The sequence below is a fragment of the Anabrus simplex genome, chromosome 5 (genome assembly GCF_040414725.1).
Source record: "Anabrus simplex isolate iqAnaSimp1 chromosome 5, ASM4041472v1, whole genome shotgun sequence".
NCBI lineage: Eukaryota > Metazoa > Arthropoda > Insecta > Orthoptera > Tettigoniidae > Anabrus > Anabrus simplex.
In genome coordinates, this window is record NC_090269.1 from 34,209,813 (window position 1) to 34,236,407 (window position 26,595).

The 26,595-nt window shown below is 38.5% G+C and overlaps 1 protein-coding gene across 1 annotated transcript in view; it reads right to left on the reverse strand.

Annotated features, from left to right (window-relative positions):
* Nucleotides 1–14,274: 14,274 nt before the first annotated feature.
* LOC136873704 (uncharacterized) overlaps nucleotides 14,275–26,595 on the reverse strand; it is a 68,237-nt gene continuing 55,916 nt past the window's right edge. The window contains exon 6 of the mRNA XM_067146838.2: nucleotides 14,275–18,534. Within this exon, the coding sequence (XP_067002939.2) occupies nucleotides 18,342–18,534 (193 nt within the window). The 3' untranslated portion in view covers nucleotides 14,275–18,341. The remainder of the gene's footprint in view (nucleotides 18,535–26,595) is intronic.

The following is a 26,595-nucleotide window of genomic DNA, read 5'->3' on the forward strand; positions in this document are numbered from 1 at the left end:
TGTGATAAAATATTTTACAGTGTAATACAGCATCTTTGATCACATCTAACTGTGACACAGTTGTGTGATAAAAGTTATACTCACGATCATACCCTTGAACAAATCTGTGACAAGGCAGAAAGAAAATGGCGGGTAATAAGTGCACATGGTCTGTGGTAACCACAAAACTTCTTATTTCATATTATGAATCACATGAAATGTTGTACAATTCGAAGCATAAAGATTATAAAAACAGGAACAGAAGACTGAAAATTAACAAAAACATTGTCTCTCTCTCTCGTTCTACTCAACCTGATGATTGGTGGGTAGCATGACTGTCCTCGTCCAACGACCTTCTATCCTGAGCCAGCTGCTTGATTAGTTGATATGGACGTCACCCTTTAATGCAATCGAGGAACTCTGCTCTTGGTCGTCCTCTTCTAGTCTTTCCTTCCAGTTTCCCTTCAAGCAGTGTGGTGTACCATGATGAATGCCGGAGTAAATGACCTATCTAACTACATCTCCTTTTCGCGATCATTTTCTCTAGACTGATGATTTCTTCAGCTCTCTTGAGAGCTTCTTCATTTGTTAGCCTGTGTGTCCAGAGTATTCGTAACATTCGACGCCAGCACCACATTTCGAATGCATCTATTCTTTTCTTATCGCCTTTAATACAGTACAGGTTTCAGAGCCATAGGTCGCAATGAAGATCCTAATGAAATGCTTTCGTACTGATAGGGATATTGCCTTGCAGGTCAACAGGCTTCTTTTTTATTGAAAGATTCTTTAGCCTGGGCTATTCGAGAACGGACGTCCTTTTCACACCTCCGATCAGATGTAATGATGCTTCCCAAGTAACTGAACTGATTTACTTGAGTCCATTTTTCTCCTTCCAACCAAACATTAACATCCTGTTTACCATCCAGAGTACATTTCATTATCTTGGTTTTTGTTTTGTTAACATTCATGTTACACTTTAGTATTAGTAGATCATTCCATTTCTTTAGTGAGGTCTGTATCTCTTTCTCAGTTTCAGCTATGAGAGCAATATCATCCGCAAAACGGTATTTGGTATAGTTGGCCATTGATTTTTATTCCATGGGTGGAGGTGGCTGAAAACTCTTTCATTGCTTCTTTTAAATACACATTGAAATAATAGAGATGACAGACCACATCCTTGCCGTACTCCTTTCTTATTTTCTCGTTCATATGCTTCTTTCCTATAAGCGCTGTCTGGTTCTTGTACAGCTGATAGATGATTTTCTGATCTCTGTAGCCCACTTTCAGACTTCTGCGGGCTTTAAACATAATATTCCAGTTAACATTATCAAATGCTTTCTCTATATCAATGAAAGCAATTAGGACATTCTTATTGATTCTTAGGGCTTGTTCAATAATTGTTCTAAGGCTCAGAATTGCTTCTCTTGTTCCTCTGTTTCTTCTAAATCCGAATTGATCCACTGGGAGATTTTCTTCTATTCTTTTCTCTATGCGATGGTAAGCAAGCATTTTAGAGGCATGTGTTACCAGGCTTAACGTTCTATAATCTTGATATCTCCTTGCATGATTACTTTTTATAACGTCGAGTTCAGTTGCACCGTTCTTCTGATATATTTATCCAGGAGGTTAAACGTAATGGTCTGTGTGCTTCGGTTTGGGCATAGTTTGCCCTTCCAGGTTTAGGTATGAATACTGCTTTAGCTTCAGACCATGATTTCCGGCCGTACCCTAAAGCTAGACTAGCTCTGAAGAGGTCCGTCAGGGCATTGACGAGTATCTCCCGTCCTTCCTGTAGGAATATTGGAGGTATCTCATAGGCCCTGGAGCCTGGATTCATCATTTCAGTACTGTGACATAACATATGATAAAAGCTTTGACATAGTGTAATATACTCAAGAAGTCTTTAATGAGCAAATTTGATCACATTCATGTGATCAAAGATTTTATCATATTCTGTGACACAGAGATGTGATAGTGTAGTATAGGCCTAAGCTACTGTTTCACTCAGCGTGAATAAAATGATTTATAGCCTAGATTGTAGCGCCTTATTTCCCGACTTCACATACCGATTTTCATTCAATTCTCTTCAGCCATCTTCTTGTGATGCGCATACAGACAGACAGACAGACAGACAGACAGACAGACAGACAGACATGACGGAAAAGTAAAAAGTGCATTTCCTTGTTACTGTGGACACGATCGATACAGAAATACAATTCCTTTTTTTAAATTCTGAGCAATGTACAGACAAAACTATTGTTTTATATATATTTGATAATATATATTATATAAATATACACAGAGCAAGTGCACAAGTCCAACTTGGTAACTAAAAGTGCACTAACGATGCATACAAGGTTGCCAGTTGAATTTAATGAAAAGTAGTAGAAGTTGACCTAATAAGTAGCATCATGAGAGACAAAATAGCCCGATATGAAATTTCAAGACAGGCCTAATTCAACTCACCGACGTCACCAATACCTAATAAATACATCAGGTGAGTCAAAACTCAAAGACAAGATTTCAGGAATGGATTCCTCATACAGAGAGAAGAAAAAAAGGGTATGACAAGTTCAGAAATACATAATTGCAGAGTTATCTGACATTTTAGTAGGTTCATAATCAACAGCAGTTGAATATAAGACAGACTTTATATGTCCCTAAAAGTAAGAGTCCAGGAGATTTTAAGCCACAGAATCTTGGTGGTTAAGCAACTGGTCCACCTCTGCTTATCCAGCGTAAGGTGCCTACGGAAAAAGACTGAAATGTGCAGGTGCACCATGCATGAAGAATAGATGATGATGATGCTTGTTGTTTAAAGGGGCTTAACATCTAGGTCATTGGCCCCTAATGGTACAAAATGTAATGACAAATTACAAGTTCAAAATCATCCACTGACTAAAATTAAAAAATCATGAAGAATGAATGGAGGGATACGAATTTAAAACAATCAGTGGATCCGACCCAAAAACTAACATAAAAATAATATTACAGACCAAGGGACCACTTCTAATGCACAATCCTGAATCGAGGAGACCTGCTGGCTAAAGGGGTCCTAAATCCAGGTCAACAGCCCCTCAAAATAGTACTTATCGCTAGTAAAGTAGAACCATGGTATTTGTCATGTTGGGGTACTAATCAAAAGCAGCGTAGACTCACGGTATTCCACACATAATGGTACAACTCACAAGTATTGTAGGTCGTACAGGTAACGCAGACCTGTGATGTTTCTCACATAATGGCACAACTCATAGGCAACGCAAATCGATGGTGTTCCTCACCTACGTGTACTAATCACGGACGCCGGTATTCCCGTGGTGTTCCTCATATAGTGGGTACTAATCACAGGCAACGCAGACCCACGGCGTCAATCATATAGTGGTACTAATCACAGGCAACGCCCAGACCCGTGTTGTTTTTCACAATTATACTATTCACGGGTACTGGAAACCCACAGTGAACCACTCTCTGTTACTACTAACCACAAACCTCTGGTGCACCTAATATAGTGGTACTACCCGCAAGTAAAGGCGACCCTTGGTGTTCCCCGAGAGATGGTACTAATCAAAAGTAGTTGCCATTAATGCGCAAGCCCAAATGCCTATACAATATCATGTCTTTAATCAAAAGTAGTTTCATGGTTTTGCTTCGAATGCTCTAATACTATGATATACTAACAATTTGTTGGTTATTTTGATCCACCTTTTCAATACAAATTCCAGTTTGTGTTGCTAAGTTGTAATGTTACAACACTAATTTACCGGGACATGTTTAGCTTTTATTCACAAGCATCATCAGCCTATACAATTGCCTCAAGGTTTGTCATATTTGGATTGTTGTTACAAATTTCATTACATTGAATGTAAATCTAATTTCAGTGATAACAATATTTAAAACACAAGAATAATATACACATTAAAAATTATGACAATATGATTTGCAATGTTAAAATGGAGTAACTCTTAATTCTAAAACACATTGATGTCCAAAACACAGTTTTTGCAATTTGAAAATTTGGCTAAAAATTGTTTGCAATGTTAAAATAAAATTGATTCAACTATAATTTGGCATTAAAATTTGAGTCATAAATATATTTATATGTCCCGGTAAATTAGTGTTGTAACATTACAACTTAGCAACACAAACTGTAATTTGTATTGAAAAGGTGGATCAAAATAACCAACAAATTGTTAGTATATCATAGCATAGTTCAATACGGGTCTAATAATTAGATTAGTTACATGTAATGCTCTAATACTGTCGGGACTGGAAAAGAACAAGAGTTGACCAAGGGAGGTTGGACAGGACAGACGAAAGCGAGGATCCTGGCACAAGTAAGTGGAAGCAATGCCAGGACTCAGCTAAGGGCCCCATGGTCACCAACCCACACTCCCAAGTTGAGAGCCCCTTGGGGCCCTTTTAGTTGCCTCTTACGACAGGTAAGGGATACCGTGGGTGTATTCTTCATCTGCGTCCCCCACCCACAGGGGGACATGAAGAATAGCTAATAGTTACAAAATTCATTGTGATCCGTATTGAAAATGATCAGTTACAAAAAAGTATTGATTACTTTGACCTTAAGTAACATTTTATTTTATAACTAAGTGGTATGTCTTCCAAGTAATTAGGCGATGTACTATGCAAGAAATCTGCGTAGTTTTGTCCAGTAAGCATGTCTAGACGAACGTAGGGTATCAATAAGCAATCAGGAACTGGAGAGAATAGCCTATCATGTGCAGGGGCCTGGAGGTAGGTCAAGCTCACATAAAATTAAATGCAACATGATTACTTGTGTAACTATTGTAACTGGTATCATACATTTTATTCTGGCAATCAGGACGTGTCAGCATGTACTCAGTAAATACACGCTCGGACAACTCTATAATTAAGCATTTCTGGACCCACACTGAAACCTACAACCTGTTTTCCAGTCAGTGACCGGGTCAGGGATGGAATGATTAAGCCCCCATCTTGCGGCAAGGATAGGAATTGTGCCGGCTGCCGAGGCCTGTCGTACTACTCTGGGGCAATGATTAATGACTGACAGATGAAATGAAATCAGAGTGTGTTGCTGGAATGAAAGACAACAGGGAAAAACGGAGTACCTGGAGAAAAACCTGTCCCGCCTCCACTTTGTCCAGTACAAATCTCACATGGAGTGACTGGGATTTGAACCACGAACCCAACAGTGAGAGGCCAACGGTCTGCCGCCTGAGCCATGGAGGCTACTTCTGGACCCACATTGTCATACCTTTTTATTCTTCCATTCTCTCCTCTCTATCAGAGGCTAAAATATTGCTGTTGAGTGTTGATACATTCTGTGTTATGAAAATTCCTTAACCACAAATATAAGCTTCTTGTTTTACAGTTGTCCTATTCTTCTTTCTTACAGAAAAATGTGAAGATAGTAAAATATGGCAGCATGAAGATAAATGTAAATGGAGTTTAGTTCTATTATAAAGCAATCCCAGTATGATATCACCTTACAAAGGTTTTATTGCTAGCTGTCAAGAGGAAAATACCATAGACTAATTTTATTACAGGCTGAGAGTGAGAACACATGCTGACCGGGTGCCAGACTGACAGCTACATAGACTAACCTCTAGTCATGAAGGCTGTTTGCCACTGGTAAAGGATTTGCTATATCACGGGCATATTACTGCCTAAGAAAATAGCAAAAATTGAATTATAGGGTTCTCTCTCATCTTTTGGAAGACAGTAAGAAAGTGGAAAATCTAACAAATAGCAACAGGATTCGAAAGAAGTGAAATTCCGTTCCATTTTTCCAATTATTTCTGTATTGCTGGTCTATCTCCTGAGGGTTTAAATTCCACTATGCGTAGCAGGATTCTGCTACGGTTGGCAACACTGTAGCTGTGTGAAGGTCAATTGCGCATCACATATTTTAGGTTGAGAGAGAGAGAGAGAGAGAGAGAGAGGGGAAGTTCCTGTGACTGATGTATTACATCCCACCATATTAGCAATTAACACATGTTATCATGACAGGGGAACCTATATGAATGATGCATAATAAGGTCCTAGATAAGATGACAGCAGAGTGAACACATGCGTAGGTAGAGCTCCTAAAAACTGTGTATTTTAAGTGTGTACAGCAGAAAATTACACGTTAACTCCTAACTACATCAAAACCAGGTAGGTTTTGACGCTTGAAGGAAGTGTAAATATTGAGAAGTGATAATATTAACATGATATCTGTAAAAAGAAGTGAAGGAGCCACCTTCTAATCGCCATGGGCTTGTGCGTGGAATGTAAGGAGGTAGGGAAGGGAGCCAAAGTACAGTGCAAAACGTGTAAAAACTGGTACCATGTGAAGTGCTTCAGTGTCGATGGAAGGAGTGATGAATTGTGTAGACATTTGTAACAAAGAAACATCTCCATCAATTGCTCATGTGATCGATCTTATTAAAAAGTTTCAGGAAGAAATGAAAGAGATGAAAAAGGTACAGGATCAAAGGGAAAGAGACCTAGGCAATTCATTAGAACAGTCACACTAAACTCGATAACGCCAGCCTTCTGAAGAAACATCAGGGTGATATAGCTCAGTGTTTGGCCAAGATTGAACTTTTAACACAGGAGAATATCAATCTGCGTGTCAAAGTGAAGGCTTTGGAGAACCATATTGTAGAGGGAAAACAATATTCCAAAAGGAACACCCACAAGGTGTTCCTGAGTGCCCGAATGAAAATGTACTAAAAACTGTAAAGCAGATTGGAAGAGCTCTGGACGTAGAAGTAAAGGGCGAGATGGTTGACCACCGGCTTCCTAAACAACCCAGCCAAGAACATAGAGCAATAGTGGTGAAATTCGTGTGCTGCTTTGACAAGGAGAAACTCATATAAATGGTCCGTTATTGGACATTTATATTGGTATTATAAATTTACTCATTTGGGACAAATATTTCAGGTTCCCTATGGGAATCAACATCTATATCAAGGAGAAACTCATCGAACGTTGCCAGGTGAAGAGGAACCTCTCTACGAATCATATTGGACTTCCTGAAGACTCCATTGTATACATGAACGAAAGTCTGGTTTCGGAGAAGAGGAAGCTTCTAGGTACTGCCAGTCAGAAGAGGGAGAAACAGTACACTTTCTTATGGCTAAGAAATGGAACTATTAAAATGCGAAAAAGTTAGGGTTCACCAGTAATGATTATTAATTGTGAAAAACTGTAGAGGGTGAACTAGAATTGATAAATATTTACTATCAGAATGTGCAAGAAATGAAAACCAAATTAGACTCATTTAATGAAAGTTTATTATCTAATAATGTAGATATTTGTACATTAGGTGAAACCTGGCTTGATGATAGTATATATGACAGTAAGGTCTGTAGCACTGGATACCGAGTGTACAGACAAGACAGGGGGAGGGGTGCTCATAGCAGTGAAGGAAAGCATTAAGGTCCTCAAGGCCGAAGGCTTCGCACGTAGGGCAGAGGCCTTGTTAAAATTAGAACTACAGGGAAACATTTGTTTTGTTTGTGCTACCTACATTCCCCCCCCGCCTCTAATCTTGAGTCATACCAGGAAGTGCTAGAGTGGCTAGAAGCCCATTATGAAATTTACAGTAATAATGTGATCAGAGCAGGCAACTTCAACATTCCCATGATAAGTACCGACCTCAATCCCTATGATAGTAACAGTCAATGTCAGATAAAAAAATGTATGAACCTTTTCGAACTAACATCTCACAACACTGTGCAAAATTGCAATGGGAAAACCCTTGACTTAATTCTTACCAATTATGCGCAATTAGAAGTTTCCAGGGACACATTCTCTCTCTTACCGGAAGATAAGCATCACCCTTCATGAAAATTAAATTTACCACTAAAAAGTGCTATAGAGAATTTCAGGCTAAAAATTGAAACAAGATTTAATTTTAGGAAAGCTAAATTTGAGAAGCTATTCATGGAATTAAGAGACACTGACTGGAATGAGCATGGAAATAAATTTGGCAGTAAATACTTTTTACAGTCAACTGTGGGGAACACGGAAGGAGCCTCCCCGAAGAGTGCTAGATAAGGCATTCGGGCGTTCCCTGGGCAACGGTGGTACACCGGCTGATTCTTGCACGAAGGTGCTGCTTCACAGCAACAAGCAGATGATAGCAAGTACTATGTCCACTAACAGTCCTTTTCAGGACCAACCAGAACACTTGTTGATCAGACTTGGTAACGATCTCCGCATTTGTCACTTAAATATCGAATCCATATCACCACTAAAGAGTAGGTACCTGTCTCGCCTTATGCTGGAGAACAACGTGGATTTGATAGCACTACAGGAAACACATACCAGTGACAGTGTAGATCTCTACAGAAGAGGAACAATAGGTGGTTACAATCCCGCTGGGGCAATCAATGATGAACGTTATGGGATCGCAACTTACATCAGATCCCAGTTAACTGATTTTAAAGTTGTTTATGAAGACAACTCAACAGATATCTCTGTCCTAGCAGTGGAAATCTCAGGCATTACTGTTGTGAATATCTATAAACCACCAGCAGTCAGTTGGTCCAGCCGTTCATTAAAAATTTTTGATCACCCTGTTTTGTACATCGGAGATTTCAATAGTCACAGCCCAGCATGGGGATACGAATTTGAAGATGACAATGGGTCCAACCTAAATAACTGGTTTGAAGCAAACTCCCTACAACTCGTCCACAATGCTAAACATCCTGGCACATTTCATTCTGGCAGATGGCTAAAGGATTATTCTCCTGACCTGTGCATAGTGTCACAGTCAACTCCTGAGAATCAACTCAGGCTACAACGAAAGGTCATCAGTTCCTTTTCTCACAGTCAACACAGACCAGTTATTATTTACTATGGCACTGAGATCCCTCTTGTGTCTTCAGTACCACAACCTCATTGGAATTTTCGACTAGCAAAGTGGGATAAATTTGCAGAAGGACTTGATAACACTGTACAGTGGATACGACCAGTTCCTGAAAATTACAACAGATTTGTCAACGCCATAAAAGCTAATGCTAGGAAGTTCATATTGTAAGACATATATACCAGGATGGTCAGAAGAATGTAATCAGCTCTACACCGAATATCAGAACTCTCCTAATTAAACAATAGCTGATGAGTTGCTAACGGCTCTAAATAAATCTAGGAGAGAGAAGTGACACAGAAGTACAGCAGAGATGGACTTCACACACTCTAGTCATAAAGCCTGGAACCTCATAAGAAAACTTGGTAGTGACCTTACAATGAAACGCATTGCCTCCAGACTGACACAAATCTCTAGAGCGAAGATGGACAAGGTACATGCAAGGAGTGTTAAGAATCAACTAAGAACGAGAAGATCACAGTTGACATCCCATCCGGAGTATTCCTGTGACTTCAGTACTGAAGAACTGGACAAGGCTCTATCCAAGATAAAGATAAATAAAGCTGCTGGTCTGGATGAAATCTATCCTGAGTTTCTGAAGGCCATAGGCCCTGGTACAAAACAATGGCTGGTCAACTTCTTCAATGAAATTCTACGAACTGGTAAATTACCTAAGTTGTTAAAACAAGCCAAAGTAATTGCAGTCTTGAAACCAGGAAAGGAACTGATGCTTCACATTAGCGACCAATTTCATTCCTTAGCGTAATCTACAAGATGCTTGAAAGAATGATACTTAACCGTGTCCAGGAAGCAATAGAAAGAGTCATCCCAGTTGAGCAAGGGGGTTTCAGAAATAATTGTAGTAGTTGTGATCAGGTGTTAACACTGACAACAGAGATTGAAGCAGGATTCCAGAAAAGATTGAAGACTGCTGCAGCTTTTGTCGACCTTACATCAGCCTATGACACGGTCTGGAGAGAGGGACTGTTGCTCAAGTTTGTTCAAGTTATCCCTTGTCAGAAGCTAGTATGCTTACTAAACAACATGTTATCCAACCGTCGACTTGCTGTATTTCTGAATGGTGAAAGAAGCAGGTGGGAGATCTCTAAATAATGGTTTACCCCAAGGGTCAGTTTTATCTCCCATTCTATTCAATCTTTACATCCATGACCTGCCAAGAACAACTTCAAAGAAGATACAGTTTACAGATGATCTAGCTTTAATTACTCAAAGTACGGATTTGGCACACTGTGAGGATGTACTTACAGAGGACCTAGCTACCATGTGCGACTATTTTCACAAATGGAGACTCCAACCAAATCCTAGTAAAACGGAAGTAACAGCATTCCACTTGCATAACATGGAAGCTAATCGGAAGCTACGTGTGCTTTTTAACGGAACAGAAGTCTCCCACAACTTCTTCCCAAAATATCTGGGTGTCACATTGGATCTGTCCTTGTCGTTCAAACAGCATTGCTCGAATCTGTCAAAGAAGCTGAGTACAAGAGTAAATCTACTGCATAAACTAGCAGGCAGCAACTGGGGTGCAGATGCAAACACTCTTCGCACTGCTTCACTTTCTCTAGTATACTCGGCTGCTGAGTACTGCGCTCCTGTGTGGGAAAACAGCGAACATTCGAGCAAGATTGACGTACAGCTCAATGAAACCATGAGAGTTGTTACTGGTACAGTGAGGTCCACTCCTACTCAGTGGCTGCCAGTTTTAGCAAACATTGCTCCTCCAGATCTGAGGAGAAAAGCAGCAAAAGTACAGTTGCTCAAGAAGACCTTTGCACACAGGAACTCACTTTTGTTCAATGCCATACGAGATCCACCTGTGATGAGGTTAAAATCCAGGAATCCACTCTGGACTGATCTACACTCCTATGAAAAATTCAGTGTAACAGCAGAATGGAGACAGCGATGGGAACAATGTCCACCCACCAACGCCTTTCTGATTAAAGACCCAACAAAGCAAGTGCCAGGTTTCGATCTTCCTCGACATGAGTAGTCAAAACTCAACCGTTTCAGAACAGGCCACGGCAGGTGCCGATATATGATGAAAAGTGGGGATATTGTGAAAGTGCTGCGTGTGAGTGTGGTGCTGAGAAGCAGACATTACTTCATGTTGTTGAGAGCTGTCCACTGTCAGCATTTAAGGACGGTTTACGGACTCTACATGAATTGACACCAAGTGCCGTGGACTGGTTGTCGAAGCTGGACATTCTAGTTTAATTACCTCTATATTTTAATTTGTATGTTAATTGTATATTTTTACAGATTATGCTTATAAATGCCATACGATAATAATAATAATAATAATAATAATAATAATAATAATAATAATAATAATAATAACAGTCAACTGTACATGGTATTGCAGAGAAATGTTCCAGTGTCTAATTCACAGAGGCTTAATAAATACCCCTCATGGTTCGTAAGATAAATTATTAGAGACTTAAAACAGAAAGATTTCCATAGAAAACATAAGGGCATTTCCCAATATAGTGATATGAAATTTAAACAACTCAGAAGCAAAATTAAGGCAGATATTAAAGTAGCTTATAGGAAAAATGTAACGACTGTCGAACACACCATTGCACATGATTGTAAAAAAAATTGGTCTTATGTAAAAAGTAGAAAACGTAAGTTAGGAACTTGTAATAATATGTGGTACAATAATGGGGAGTTAAAGAGAGGTGAATCAGTTGTGGATGGGTTTGCTAGGTATTTCAGATCGGTCTACTCTCAACACACTGCTCTGTACGATATTCCCACAAATAATACTAGTGACTCAGAAACTTTACACATCGATGCAATAATGGTGGAAGACATTGACAGAGCACTGATAAATTTAAAGCTGAAGACATCCGCAGGTCCGGATCAGATACCTCCATATCTCGTAAAGGGATGTGCGTAAATTCTTAGGAAGCCATTATATTTTCTTTATAATCTTGCTCTTAAAACAAACTTTTCCTGATGTTTGGAAAAGGTCTCGGGTTTGCCCCATACTAAAATCAGGTGATCAGCTGTTAATTAAAAACTATCGACCAGTGTGTATCCTATCAGCTTTTGCAAAAGTTTTAGTTTATTCTTCATGATAAGATTATTTTACACATTAGACCACTAATATCTGACCAGCAACATGGGTTTGTATCTAGGAGATCTACAGTTACAAATCTGGTCAATCTATGTCACGAAATATCGAAACTATTAGAGAATGCGGGGCAAATGGATGTTGTTTTCACAAATTTTGAAAAGGCATTTGACAGCGTGGATCATGATATATTGTTAAATAAACAGTAGATTTGGATTCTCGCCCAATATGCTCAAATATTTTAGTACGTATCTAATAGGAAACAGTGTATTCAATATCTTGGAAATTCTTCTAAGGAGTATAATGTAAATTCAGGAATCGTTCAGGGTTCGAACATGGGTCCAATTATGTTCGTGATTTTCATAAATGATTTACCTAAACATGTAAAAAATTCCAACTGTCTACTTTATGCAGATGACTTTAAATATTCAGACTGGTAGCTCAACACAACTGCTTCTTACTAAAAAAAAGACCTTGATGATATTCTAATCTGGAGCCATATGAACAAATTAAAATTTAACATCTCGAAATATGTAACAATGTCATTCACCCGAAAAAAGAATAAAACTATTTTCATACAAGCTGGGTTCAAACACCCTGCACAAAGTTGACCAAGTCAGTAGTGACCTTGGCGTCTGGCTTGACAAGGGTCTTACTTTTACTGCTCATGTAAACAAAGTGACAGGAGAGGCCTACTGGGCATTGGGATTTATCATACGGAGCACTAAACTGTTCAGGCAGATGAATTCATTCATAGCACTCTATTATGCCTTTGTACGAACAAAACTAGAATATGCTAGTGTTGTGTGGTATCTAAGGTTTGATAAATATATTAAGTTAATCCAAAGAGTGCAAAAGCGTTTTGTAAGATTCCTTCATCACCAAACACATGGCTTGTACCTATTTATGGTGCCATACAAAAATTTACTACCGTAACCAGTGTCCGAATGACCAGTCTTGAAAATCAGAGAAAAATAATTGATGCCAAGTACCTGCATAAATTACTGTATTAAACAATAAAATAGATAATATGAATTTACTGTCTCTATTGAATTTTCGCGTACCTCGTTTGCACTCAAGAGAACGCAGCACTTTTAGGACTGAAAGAGCTCTGACGACTGCCCACAACCATTCACCACTCTATAGGTTATATAACAAGTATAATGAAGCTGTTAGCACAGACAATAACTTGGACTTCGACATGTCAATATCCAAATTCATAACATTTTTCAGCTACACTGCCATGACAAAAAGCATTAAAATCACGTTAAAAGCTGTCACAAAGTTATAGGTACTGAATAGTAATTGTTGTTATTAAGAAGTTTATTTTTATGCTATTAAATAAATAAATAAATAAATAAATAAATAAATAAACTATCACTGATAATTCTTCATTCAGGCCCTTTTTATATATTATGGATGTAAAACATGTTATTTGGACAAAGGTGCAAACAAACTAATTAGAAAAATTTATAGCAAATAGACCCACGAGATAGCCAATTCAATACTAACAGCCCAACCCGGCAACCCTGGATGCATGCTTAGACTAATGCTAAGCTTAGCTTGCAGAGTGTTCTCGTTACTGCATTGCTGCTGCTTACGCTCCTCAGTTGCAATATACAACTGATGATCAGCCGTTTAAACAAGTGACTAGACAAGCATTGTTAAACGTAACAGTTTATACAGAAATGAACATAAAGTTTTATTCCATTCACCCCGCCTCAACCACATGTTAAATAACACAGTTACCTGTGTGTTAAATAATGCACATCTTGGAACATACGAGCAACACAATGTATTTTTAAACCAATTTCCTTTGTTGCAGGCGCTGTCACGTATTTTCAAATAAATTAAGCGTTTTGAAAAGTCATGATAGAATTAAGTATAAGATCAAAAGCGACTGTTTCATTGTCGGTTGTCAGACGTCGGGAACAAAAACGGAGAACGTGGTGGATACACTGAATTTGAAACTGACCCGGTCTCGTACACTATGTTGCTTAACATACATGTAGCCGCTAAACGTTGCATCTTTTACCAGAAGACTATGGGCCACGATTCATTCGTCTGCATTTTGACCTTGAGGGCAGCTTTGTACTTTTATTTTGTACGATAACTTGTGTAATGCCTGGCCACGACATATTCCACACCATTGTGTGTGTACTACTACTACTTCTTATTATTAAAAACACCCATCTACTGCAGCTGTATGTAGCTTGATGTTTTCACGATAAGACATTTTGGAAAAAAAAAGAAAAGTAAAGCAAACATAGAAAACAAATTGATGACTGAGAATTTTACATAATTATGTCGGGGAAAATTATGCAAATTTTTATTCCCCTCCAGAAAAGTAAAATAAAGACAAAAACATTAATGACTGAGAACTTTTACATAATCATTTTAATTTACAAATATTAATTTTCCCCCAAATTTCCATTTCAAAAATAAGGCTGGAAAATTTCAAGGGTAAATACAGGATTACTGTCAATAAATGCGTTTCAGTCCACCCTAGCTAAGAACTAGCACGCTGTGTCTTCGATCCGAGTATTTGGAAACATACTGCATTTCATTTCTGAACTGAGAAATCATTTTCAAGCCTACAAATCTTTAGCCAGTTTCCTTCTAGTAGCTTAGAAAATATATGGACAGATGTAGTTCTTTTTATACAAGTGAGGCTAATTTGACCTTACTGATGGAATACATTCAGATGGTTGGGAGTATGCAGCTCAGCTCTGAGGATGAGGGAAAGAACATATCCTTGGATTCCTTTGCCTGTCATACGAGGCAAATAAATGGGGTGATCCTATGGGCTCTGAACTTGAGAGAGTGGAATGGTGACAACATTGCCCCTCGACGAATCTGATATTGCTTCTGTTTTTTCACGTCTTGTGGTCAATGACTTCCCTCAGTCACTCTATGTTCTCTTCCAACCTTGACAGTGTTAGTTTTGAAAGGCTTAAAGACCCTTTATCATTTATGACCCTTCAATTTCTTTTGTCAATACCTTCTTTCCTTCTTTCTTTCTTCAGTTTCCTTTTATGATGAGTTTTAATGTGATTTGAATATTTAGCTTTCACAACAGCACTTGCATTTGAAATAATCTTTTAGTTTTTTTAGGCTGTATCGAGTACATTTAGTATTACTGGAAAATGTTTCCAGTTTCGGCATTCAACTTATACTAATATCAATATTTATCCAACTGTCCTCTTCTGACTACATGGGCCTATTTATTATTGAAATGCATTTATTTCTGCTTCCCCCATTTGGAGGCTGCCAAAAAGACAAAGCTTACATAAAAATTTTGATTAGTAATTGCAAGGGCCGTTTAAAATGTGTCCATAAATAGGTATACTACAGTAAAGCCTAAATAATAAACATTGTATCACTCAATAGTTATGAAATCCATGATAAATTCCTCATAGGACAAAGATATAGTTAGGAGTATAAATGATTTTTTACTATTGCTAACGATCCTTTCAGGGCTGCTAACCCAATTTCAGTAATATACATTGCTAAAATCAGCTATGTTCACAGGTGGTATTTCAAACCCAGATTTACTCAAAATACTGGGTTCAAAATCAGGGATATTAGAACTATAAAATATTTTGGAAAATAAATAACAAGAACGATGCTCTTATTGTAAGTGCCTATGTCATCATCATCATCGGTTTGCCCTTCCAGCGAGCCGGGTAGGGTGAAGTGCCTATGTATCTATTCAAAACCTAAATGATAAATAAGTTTCACATGCTTGGCTATTCATTCAACACAAGTTCTGTGTTCTGAAAAAGAAAGAAAAAAATAATGGAGGGGGATGCATCTGGTTTTTCAAACTATTCAAGAAATCACCAGTCCATGGATGTTACCAATCAGTAAAATTAATTAGATCTCCATTTTATCATAAATTTGACCTGCTTACTTCAGTCACTGGATTTAGTTTTCTTAGGGCCCTTGGAAGAAGCAACGTAGGTGCCTTGACTCATAAAGAGCATGGAATGAGGAGTGTTTTCAAAAAATGAGTTCATTATGATGCCTCATTTATGGTTGAAGCACACCAAGAGAGAGAGAGAGAGAGAGAGAAGACCTTCAGGCAAATTTCAGGGTCTTTTACAGAGAATTACAGAGGAAGCTGAATAAAAATATGACAATCATTTGAACACCAATGGAATAAAATCCATAAATAACTACTATACTCATTGAAGGTAGGCAATGATTAACCCTGACAGTAACACGTCTATAAATATCGCTTTAGTTACACCACACGTTTCGAAGACGTGCCACTCAAAGCCTATTATTTAAAGTTACATTAAAGTTACCAGATGGAATGAACAAGGAACAGAGGTGGTGGAGGGGATAACTCTCGCCTCCTTATGAGGGCTAGATGGCATTCATTCGCACAACACGTCAGAAAATCGTATGGTGTAATTGTCAGGGTTAAATTTTTCTGCTTGAATGTTGGACTTCACAATCAAATTGTCTTGGGATGTCAAAGTACCATGAACAGTGAACTGGTCCTGGATGATCCCAACAGACCACTAAGAGGGAGGACTGTTTGATAAACAGACAAGTACAAACAGATCCAAAGGCTTCACTTTCCACCACCCAGAAAAGTGGCAGCTTCGCTAGGGGACCTTATCTTCACTTGCAACAACTTCAGGTACATCTACTGCAGTGACTGTTTAATTCCATGTCTGTATCAATGTAAGTAAATATTCAGGCATAAGTAATTTGAAGTACTAAAGGGGATCTTTCCATGCTGAAGTTGGAAGGAATATTGTCCTGAAAATATATACTGTAATTATTTTTTCTTTTCATCTGTGCTACCAAAGCACAGCTGTTTAGACTCTCAGAAGATTTCAAGCTCACAAGAATCATTCAATGCCTCCTGCGAAACAGACGATTTCAGGCGACACTTTCAAGAAAAAGAGAGCTGTTCATCCCAACTTCTTATTTGGTGTGCTCATTACACACATGTAGTCTAAAGGAAAATCTACAAATTTTTCAGTCCTTATTGCTGAATAGGTCTTCAAAATATATTCGTGACCCTATACGAGAAATACTCTAGAGTAGGTGCTTACCATTTTCCTGCACTACAACAGAATTGCTCAATACTCATTTGTATTTAAAGTGATTCTTACCATGATCATTAATCTTTTGCCTTTGCATGACAGCCTTGTAGATTTCTACCTGTACCAGCTACAATTACAGCAATTATTGTAAGTTCACTTGTGCAATGAAATGCAACATACATCCTTTCCTGTTGTATCATAAATCAAGCCCTCATCTTCAACAATGCTGAGTTAGAGAAAAATTTCATATTGACATACGTAAACCTGTGTAACATGAGCAGAACGTTACAATTGGTATTAAACAGTTCATTTTAAAATGCAAGAAATCAAAACACATTTTTACTAATACAATGTACCAAACACACTATTAGCCCTTTTTGTGTCATGAGCTAAGCTATCAGTTTGCAAGTATGAGATAAAGTTTCACTACCTGACATATTAACTGTTACGTCTATGTACATACTTATGTTTTGTTATGAGAGCATGACAGTTTCTATTCTGTTTATTGTTAAGGCTCTGACTACAGGTTTCTTCTGTACCTCTCTGTTAAAAATAACATGACACTAAAAGGGTTAATCAAAATTAGCCTGCCCAGCATGTCTGACACATGCCAATATCACGTGACTCCACAATAGCTGCTAACTCCAGTGTTGTATTGTAATGCACAGCATATGTAAGCACACGGACATTGCTATAAATCACAGCTTCTGTTTTTTGTTTGTTCTATTTTACTTAAGAGAGAGCTGCTGCCTTCTATGTAAAGAAATAATAAACTGCAGAACCACCAAGCTGTTATTGTTTCAACAATATTCCAACAAAAAGCTGAAGACAAATCCACCCTTTGATGAAATACAACAGAATATGATAGACACACTGCCTTACACCTGATGGCTGCAAAAATATTTTTCCCCCTTTATAAAAACCAATGAAATGCTGACGCACCCACAGGCTTGATAGACTTGATATGATGTGTCTTGGCAAATGACTTTCTCACCAATATATCCTGTTATGGGGACACACACATTAAAGGGTTTGGAGAAGAAATAAAATAAAAGGGAACAAAAAAGCACGCAATGCGGCACAAGTGCCAGTATTGCCAATTTGGTTTCAAATACAGAAACCTTCGATTCAAAATACATTACTGTTTGATACTGTGTGTGTGTATATGTATATAATAAAAACCTATTACTTTTAGTAGACTATTAGATAAAAGCATTCTTCAAAGAAAGACGCTTATAATAGTCATATCACAATAATGATGCCGAAATGCACGTCCAAAACCATGCCATGGAGAGAATTGAACACACAAAATCCAGCAGACAGAAAGTGAAAGTGGAATAATTCATCAAATCCCTTGTGGCACGAAGGAAAAAAGGTCAATGTCGTCCACTGATGGTGATGGACCCAATGATGATCCCTTATCTTCTTCCAGGAGCTGTTCAGAGTAGTAATGTGGTGTGCTCAAATAGTCAATAACTCGGCGAGGCAAAGGAAGAATATTTATCAGGTCCCGACGTACTAGTTTCAGGATCACAAACCTGCAATCAAAGAAGAAGAATCATTTTAACATCCATTTGATAACTAGCAGTTTTCAAAAAGACTGTAGAGCTAGAATTTCGTTTTAACAGGAGTTTCTAAAATATGCTAATACTTTAAGGTTCTTAAATGTCATCTATGAAGGGATCTGATTCAGTTATCTAGTACGGATGGGACAAACGGTTACTTTCCAGTATCATGTTCCTGTGTATCCATTACAGCATAGTATTAGGTTGGAGTATTAAGATATAAAAGTAACATAATACAAGTTGCAGGTCAACTTTTGGAAAGAACATCCACTATACCTGCTATCTCTTGCAGCCCCTAACTGCACTTTAGTAAGTACTTATAATTAACAATACTAAATCTTCATCTCCCTTTCTTTTCTCTCACTCTCCCTTTCGTCAGCTTGTTACTCACATTCTTGACTATTCCTAGAAAATGTTTGCAGTGACCCATATACACTCCGAAAACTAATACTTCGAAACCTTCATTTGTAAAAATCGCCGTGATTGATAGGTATCTGCGTATTCCTAGATATCCAAAGATCTGTATTTAAACAGACACTTTGGACCCAACATTATAAAATATGTTGATGAACGAATGTCATATACACTTCCCAGATGCTGGCGGAATAAGAGATGAGGAAAGAGTCCTGTCAGGCAAGACGTAAGCAGAGTTTAATCCATAACATTTTTCTGTCATTTTATGTCGCACTGACACAGACTGACTGATCTTATGGTGACGAGGGGATAGGGCAGGACAGGACTGGGACGGAAGCGACCGTGCCCTCAACTGAGAAACAGTCCCAGCATTTACTTGTGTGTACATGGGAAATCACCGAAAACCAGCTTTAGAGTGGCTGACAGTGGGGTTAGAATCCACCATCTCCCAAATACAAGCTAACAGCTACATGATGCAAACTGTGTAGCCAACTCATTCTGGAAATCCAGTCTAAATTCTCCAAAATCTTTGTCTTCTGCCATAGGATGAAGGTTGGGAATATGCGGTAAACAACTGTGTAAGTGACTGAATTATTATTATTATTATTATTATTCTGTACCCTCTAACAGTGCCTGTTGCCATTTCTTGATGGATGCAGTATTTTGTATCTGTCTCTTGGCACAGGCCAGAGCAACGTGTAGCTTCCACCGAAGTCCCAGTCTCATCCATGGCTGTGACAATATGGAAGCTGCTGGGATATGAGTGGTGCTGAGCAATGACATTTGGAGCACAAATAGTGTCCGAGTATTATGAAAGGTGTTGTTCACAGGATCAGTCGTGCTGCAGTGGCACCTTCTGGTCCAGTGAGGAAAGCAATGGCAAACTACCTCACTCCTCATCTTGCCTAGTACGCCTCATTTGGGCTCTGCCATTGGTTTTTGTGGTTTTCCTATAATTGCATAGCCTTTGGTGGTGCTATCTGAGGATCCAACCAGCCTCTGGGCTGATGACCTAACAGACAGACACCCTCTAACAACACGTTTCTAAAAAAACGTTTCCCTGTAATTGAGTTTCTGCCCACATCAACTATATCGGGTCTTTAGCTCTCTGTCCACAATGCGGCATGAGACAAGAGGTGCAACGTGGGAAGACCAAGCACAACAGTTTCGAGGAACTAAGCTTCTGTATGTATCATCACCTGTAAGCCTAATACAAAGCACTTTGAATAACTAAAGAATATCTGTAATCGGCCAGCAAGTAACAGGGTAGAATAGAAACATCAGCACTGTCTCTAAATTGTTAAAAAATATTCGCTCGTGCCTGCGCAGGAGTGCGCCCTTAAAGCAAGCTTCTATGCTTCCTAATATCCATTAGCCAATCAAACTCCTACCCTCCCCTTGGATTCACTCAGACAGTTACTTTTGTATTAGGGTCCCCTGTGGAACACAATATTTCTGGAACAGCTTACACTGATGGCATAGGATACAGTATCATGTTATGATATGTAACTCCCATCTCTATTATCTAGACCAGCAGTTCTCAACTCGTGATACTTGAGGTGTTGTCTGGTCGTACACAATGAGGTTGATAGCAGTGAATATCACAAAATGTAAGCTTCAGTTTGCAGAGAGAAAAGCTGGAAAAGGTGCAGTGCCTCTTTTTTCCTACTTCTAAACCGTTTTGTACAAAATAATGAGCTCCAGCTTGACCCTGATATGCTGCCAGACATCAAGCACCGCACAATCTGGCTAAAGACTTCACTGATTACTTCTCTGAAAATTCTCTCAAGACTGAATCAGGGATCCATTTTCTGATCGACATGTTTTGCTAGCAGTGTTCATAGATCGAAAATAGATCATTGAACTTTCATGTAATTCTGCACTAAAAAATATATTTTCTAAATATCTTCTCTCTGACTTTTGGATTTTAGCACAATATGACAACCCTGAGATTGTTGAGAGGGCAATCAATTTCTTGATGCCCTTTTCAACAACATATTTACATGAGCAAGGATTTAATAATAATAATAATAATAATAATAATAATAATAATAATCATAATAATAATAATAATATTTTCTTTACATCCCACTAACTACTTTTTAGAGTTTTCGGAGATGCCAAGGTGCTGGAATTTTGTCCCACAAAAGTTCTTTTACGTGCCAGTAAATCTACCAACATAAGGCTGACGTATTCGAGCACCTTCAAATACCACCGGACTGAACCAGGATTGAACCTGCCAAGTTGGGGTCAGAAGGCCAGCGTCTCAATCATATGAGCCACTCAGCCCAGTCGAGCAGGGAGTTTTTAAGACTTTGTGTTCATCACGGACAAATACCATAACAGATTGCGTGTGATGGCTGACCAAAGGCACTGAGCAAAATTCAAACTGATATAAATAAACTGCAAACTCTCAAGTATCTCAGTAGTATTGTTCATTGTTATAATCACTTTTCAAAATTACTTTATATCGTAGCATGTCATCAAGAGCAAAAAATCTTTGAAATTACTTGCACAATATTGAATCTTAAATGACAAAACCTTACCGGCCAAAGTTCTAAGCTGAAATATTTCACATAACAGTTTTCGCAGGTGCAACGACGAGATATTACCAACTATGTACTTACCTACCCACTATCAAAAAAATATTACTTTTCAGGAATTTAGAACCTGAACATTTTTTTTCCTATTGTCTTTATGGAGTTAATATATTGGTAGAACTTAAAAAAGGAACAGGAGAGGTCGTAGTTTACATAGTTTAGACAAAAAGGTTGGAAAACACTGATCTACACTAGAGAAGGTGATAGCTACTGTATATCACTAATTAATTATATCCAGCTGGTCCATTACAGATGTATACCTGGATATTGTAAGTTGTTATATTTTCGTATGATAACTGAATGAATAAAATTCTTTCAAGAATAAAATTTACTGTGTCCCCCTATTCAATACAATTCTATTTTGTAGTGATTAAATCCTACATGAATTACATATACTAATTAGGTACATGTTTTGCCCTAGTTTTGGGCATCTTCAGCCTAATAATAATCTTAAGGTCAAGTCCTTAAACCAATTAAACATTAGAATTTAAAACTAAATACAATGGTCTTATACTAAAAATTTTTTTTACAAAAAGTTGTGCTTTAGGTGATGTTTACATAGATTTAAAATGTGTACATTAATTAAAACCCAGAATTTGTGACAAGGAAGCAATTAAAATTATCATACAATGACTAGAAATGGTCCAAAGCATAAAATGGAACTTCTCCAACTGTATGGATGAATCATTAGTTTGATAGTTTATACAAATGTGTTCACATTGACTAGAAATTGACCAAAGCGTAAAATGGAACTTCTCCAACTGTATTGTAATTTCTGCCTGGGAGACTGATTACCTCGTATTGAGTAGGGGTATTTCAGTCGCCTTGACAAAGAATACTGCAATGTATTCGAAACGTCGGCAAACTGTACGTGATATGCGTACAAGTACAACACGGTTCAACCCGGAAATTAAATTAAAGAATGTATGGTTGATAGTTTATACAAATGTGTTCATTCACAGATGGTTATGATCACCTGTGCCGTAAGTACATAGCTACAAAACCGGAACCATGGTATAATGTTGATCTTGTGATAACTGAATGACCAGAATATTAACGGAAATTGGGTTCCTAAATAAAATAAATAAATAAAAAATCTCATGACAACATTTTTTAAATTTTTTATTATTTCATGCATTCATATCATTTTTGCCCTTATGGACACTTCTTAACAAACTAACTAAATAAATAAATAAACGTATAACAACTTTTAATGAAACTTCACATGCAGGAACTGGAGCTTCGACTATACAAACGATGCAATATTTATGGCCACTGACAAATTAACAGCAGCTACAGCCCACTGATACGGGCCCCATTTTGCAGTAGGGTAAGGTCAGGTCTGGCAGTTGCAGACAGACAGTAGCCCTGGATATTGGTTAGTTTCATGCTTCCTCACTAGGTAGCACATCACGATGCTTGTCACAACCTGCTAGGTACCATCTACGTACATTTATGAATACTTCGATGTTTGTAAGTTGGTAACCATACATACTGCAAACACATGTTGTGGTGCTCACTACTTGCAGACAGAACTTAAATTTGAAGCTCTGAACCTGCCTTTCCAGGTGATGTACCCACATCATACTCATACTAATTAATTGAAATACATTTAAAAACACAGCCTACAAATTTTATAATGAGAGTATTTGTAATTTAAAGGATATGAATGAATCTTTCCTAAGCAAACAATCCAGTAAGCCCAGATGCTAGCCCCGGACAGAGTGTTATGTTATTTTGTTCCAAGTAATTTCTGGACTTGAAAAATGCCCAAGTTTAAAGGCAGATATACAACAGAGGGACGTGGAGTGAGGATGCAATGAAGCAAGCTATAGGGAATACTATATCATGTAGAGAAGATGCTCAAGTTTTCGGTGTGCCAAAAAGTTCTCTGACCGGGTGACTTAGCCGTGCGGTTAGGGACGTGCAGCTGTAAGCATGCATCATCCGGGAGATAGTGGGTTCGAACCCCACTGTCGGCAGCCCTGAAAATGGTTTTCCGTGATTTCCCATTTTCACACCAGGCTGTACCTTACTTAAGGCCACAGCCGCTTCCTTGACACTCCTAGGCCTTTCCCATCCCATCATCACCATAAGACCTATCTGTGTTGGTGTGACATAAAACAAATTGTAAAAAAGTTGTTTGCATGATAAAATTAAGAAAAGAAAAAGCTGTGATGGTGAACTGACAATTTCTCCTAAGTTGAGCAGCTTCGAAAATACTTTTTCGGAACAACTGAAGTACGGGCTGGTTTTAATAAACCACAAGTGATGCGTTTCTATTTCAAGGTAGAAGGAATAATGAACAAATTTCCTTTCTCACAGTCACGTATTTTCTATTCAGATGAGAATGGAGTATCCTGTGTCCATGTCAACAGTAAAGTAGTTTCTAAAAAGGGAAAGAAACAAGTGGGGAAAATTACATCTTGGGAAAGAGGTCAGAATGTCACTATCTTGTTTTGTATGAGTGCCCAGGAAAAAGCTCAACGACAGGCTTACGATAAATTCACCAGCTGAATCTACTGCAGGGACAGAACAAAACAGATGGGTGGATGGATGCAGACAGTTTCTTAATATGGTTGAAAGAATTCCTGGAGCATGTGCATCTCACTTAAGAAGGCCCTGTCGTGAGAGTTGATGGGCACTGCAGTCATAAAGACTTGCAAATAATCCTGTTTGCACATTCTCACCATTCTTTGAGCACTCCTCCTCACACAACCCACAAACTGCAGCCTCTTGACCAAATATTTATGGCACCGTTTAAACTTTCATACAATGAGGCATGTGCAACATGGATGAGGAGGAATCCAGGATTACGGATCACTATGCACAATGTTTGCTGGTCTAGTCAATGAAGCGTTCACCAAAGCATGCAGAATGGAGATCACTAAAAATGGATTCTCTGTCACATGAATTTATCGCTTGTGCAAAGACATATTTTCTGACACAGATCGCTCTTATGGCGATGATGGGATAAGAAAGGCCTAGGAGTGGAAAGGAATTCTGTGGTTAAAAGCAATGCTATCATATAAAATGCTCCATCACATGAAAAACTGCACATTTTCTCAGTTTTAATGAACAGTATTACACCGCTGTTCTAACAATCCCAAGTTCCAAAGCTGGAATGACCAGGCCGCAGATATCATGAAAACTCCTCTGCTGTATTCTGTTCAATGTGCATACTGCTCATTCCAATTGGCACCTCAGAGGAGAGACTGAACACCTGGAATACTATGATGAACTAGTGTATAACATACCAGTAGTTACCAGAAAATTTACGAACCAGAAGAATGGCATGCTGAAAAAGAAAGTTATCTAACTTCCCACCAATACTCAGGTAGGCTGTTTCACTCAATCGCAATGCCGCAGTAATCCCACCTATCAGGGCTGAGTGTCAGCAGAAGAGACAAAGCACATGACTACAAACAATAGTTGATGTAATGTTACTGTTAATTTTATGAGCTTTTGATATTGTAGGCCTTCACACTTAGTTTTCTTCTGACTGTATGATATTAGGGCATCTAATATAAAGGGAGTCCCCTTCTTCCTTCTTTCATAACCCCTCCTGTCTTATCCTTCAAGCAATTTTTCCTTTATAAATTTTATCATCATCTTCACAATTTTGCTTGTCGATATGTCCGATGACCACATGGTTTTACACCTCAAGACAATCATGACAAAAAGAAACAATTAACACGACTGAACAATATTTGCATGTTAGCAATGCTCGGCGATGATATGGTCTAAGCAACAAAAGTCTAAATTAATTAATTCTATTATATGGTTCATGTTTGTGGGTTACTGTAGTCACGTCCTAGTTCGTGAACCATGGGCAACGCCTGAGTGGCCTAGTAAGTGGTCCTGAGAGTCGGGATACCAGATGCTATGGAATGAGAGTGGGCATCTCGGACATATTCTGAGTCATGGCCCTCCTTGTGATCAGGCGGCTAGGACTATACAATTCACCGGTGGTCCACAACCCGTTAGAGGAGAGATCCTCACTTGGACTATGTGCAAGTAGGGTAGCATCCTGCTTCATGAATTTACAGAGCTCAGAACATTTTAAGCAAGCCTCGGACCTATGGGAGTAACGGAGTCCCACTCCCATTTGACAGGCGAGGGACTCCTTTGAAACAACTTGGCGAACGAAATGGAATTCGATGGGGAGCTATCAATATTAATGGGGCTTATGGAAAAAAGAAAGTAGAACTGGCTGAGTCAGCAAAGAGGATGCATCCAGATGTGCTAGGAGTAAGTGATATTCGGGTAAGGAGAGATAACGAGGAAGAGATAGGAGATTATAAAGTGTACTTGACAGGTGTTAGAAAGGGAAGGGCAGAGTCTGGGGTAGGGCTCTTTATCAGGAATACCATTGCACGCAACATAGTTTCTGTTAGGCACGTAAATGAGCGAATGATGTGGGTAGATTTGTCAGTTGGAGGAATTAGGACAAGAATTGTGTCCGTGTATTCACCATGTGAGGGTGCAGATGAGGATGAACACAAGTTTCATGAAGCATTGAGTGACGTCATGGTCAGGGTCAACAGCAAGGATAGAATAGTGCTAATGGGCGATTTCAATGTGAGAGTTGGAAACAGAACTGAAGGATATGAAAGGGTGATTGGTAAATGCGGGGAAGATATGGAAGCTAATGGGAATGGGAAGTGCTTGCTGGACTTCTGTGCTAGTATGGGTTTAGCTGTTACGAATATGTTCTTCAAGCATAAGGCTATTCACCACTACACATGGGAGGCTAGGGGTACCAGATCCATAACAGACTATATCTTAACAGACTTCGAATTCAGGAAATCTGTTAGGAATGTACGAGTTTTCCGCGGATTTTTCGATGATACAAACCACTATCTGATCTGTAGTGAACTAAGTATCTCTAGGCCTAGGGTAGAGAAAGTGAAATCTGTCTGCAAACGAATAAGGGTAGAAAACCTCCAGGACGAGGAAATTAGACAGAAGTACATGGATATGATTAGTGAGAAGTTTCAAACAGTAGACAGTAAGCAGG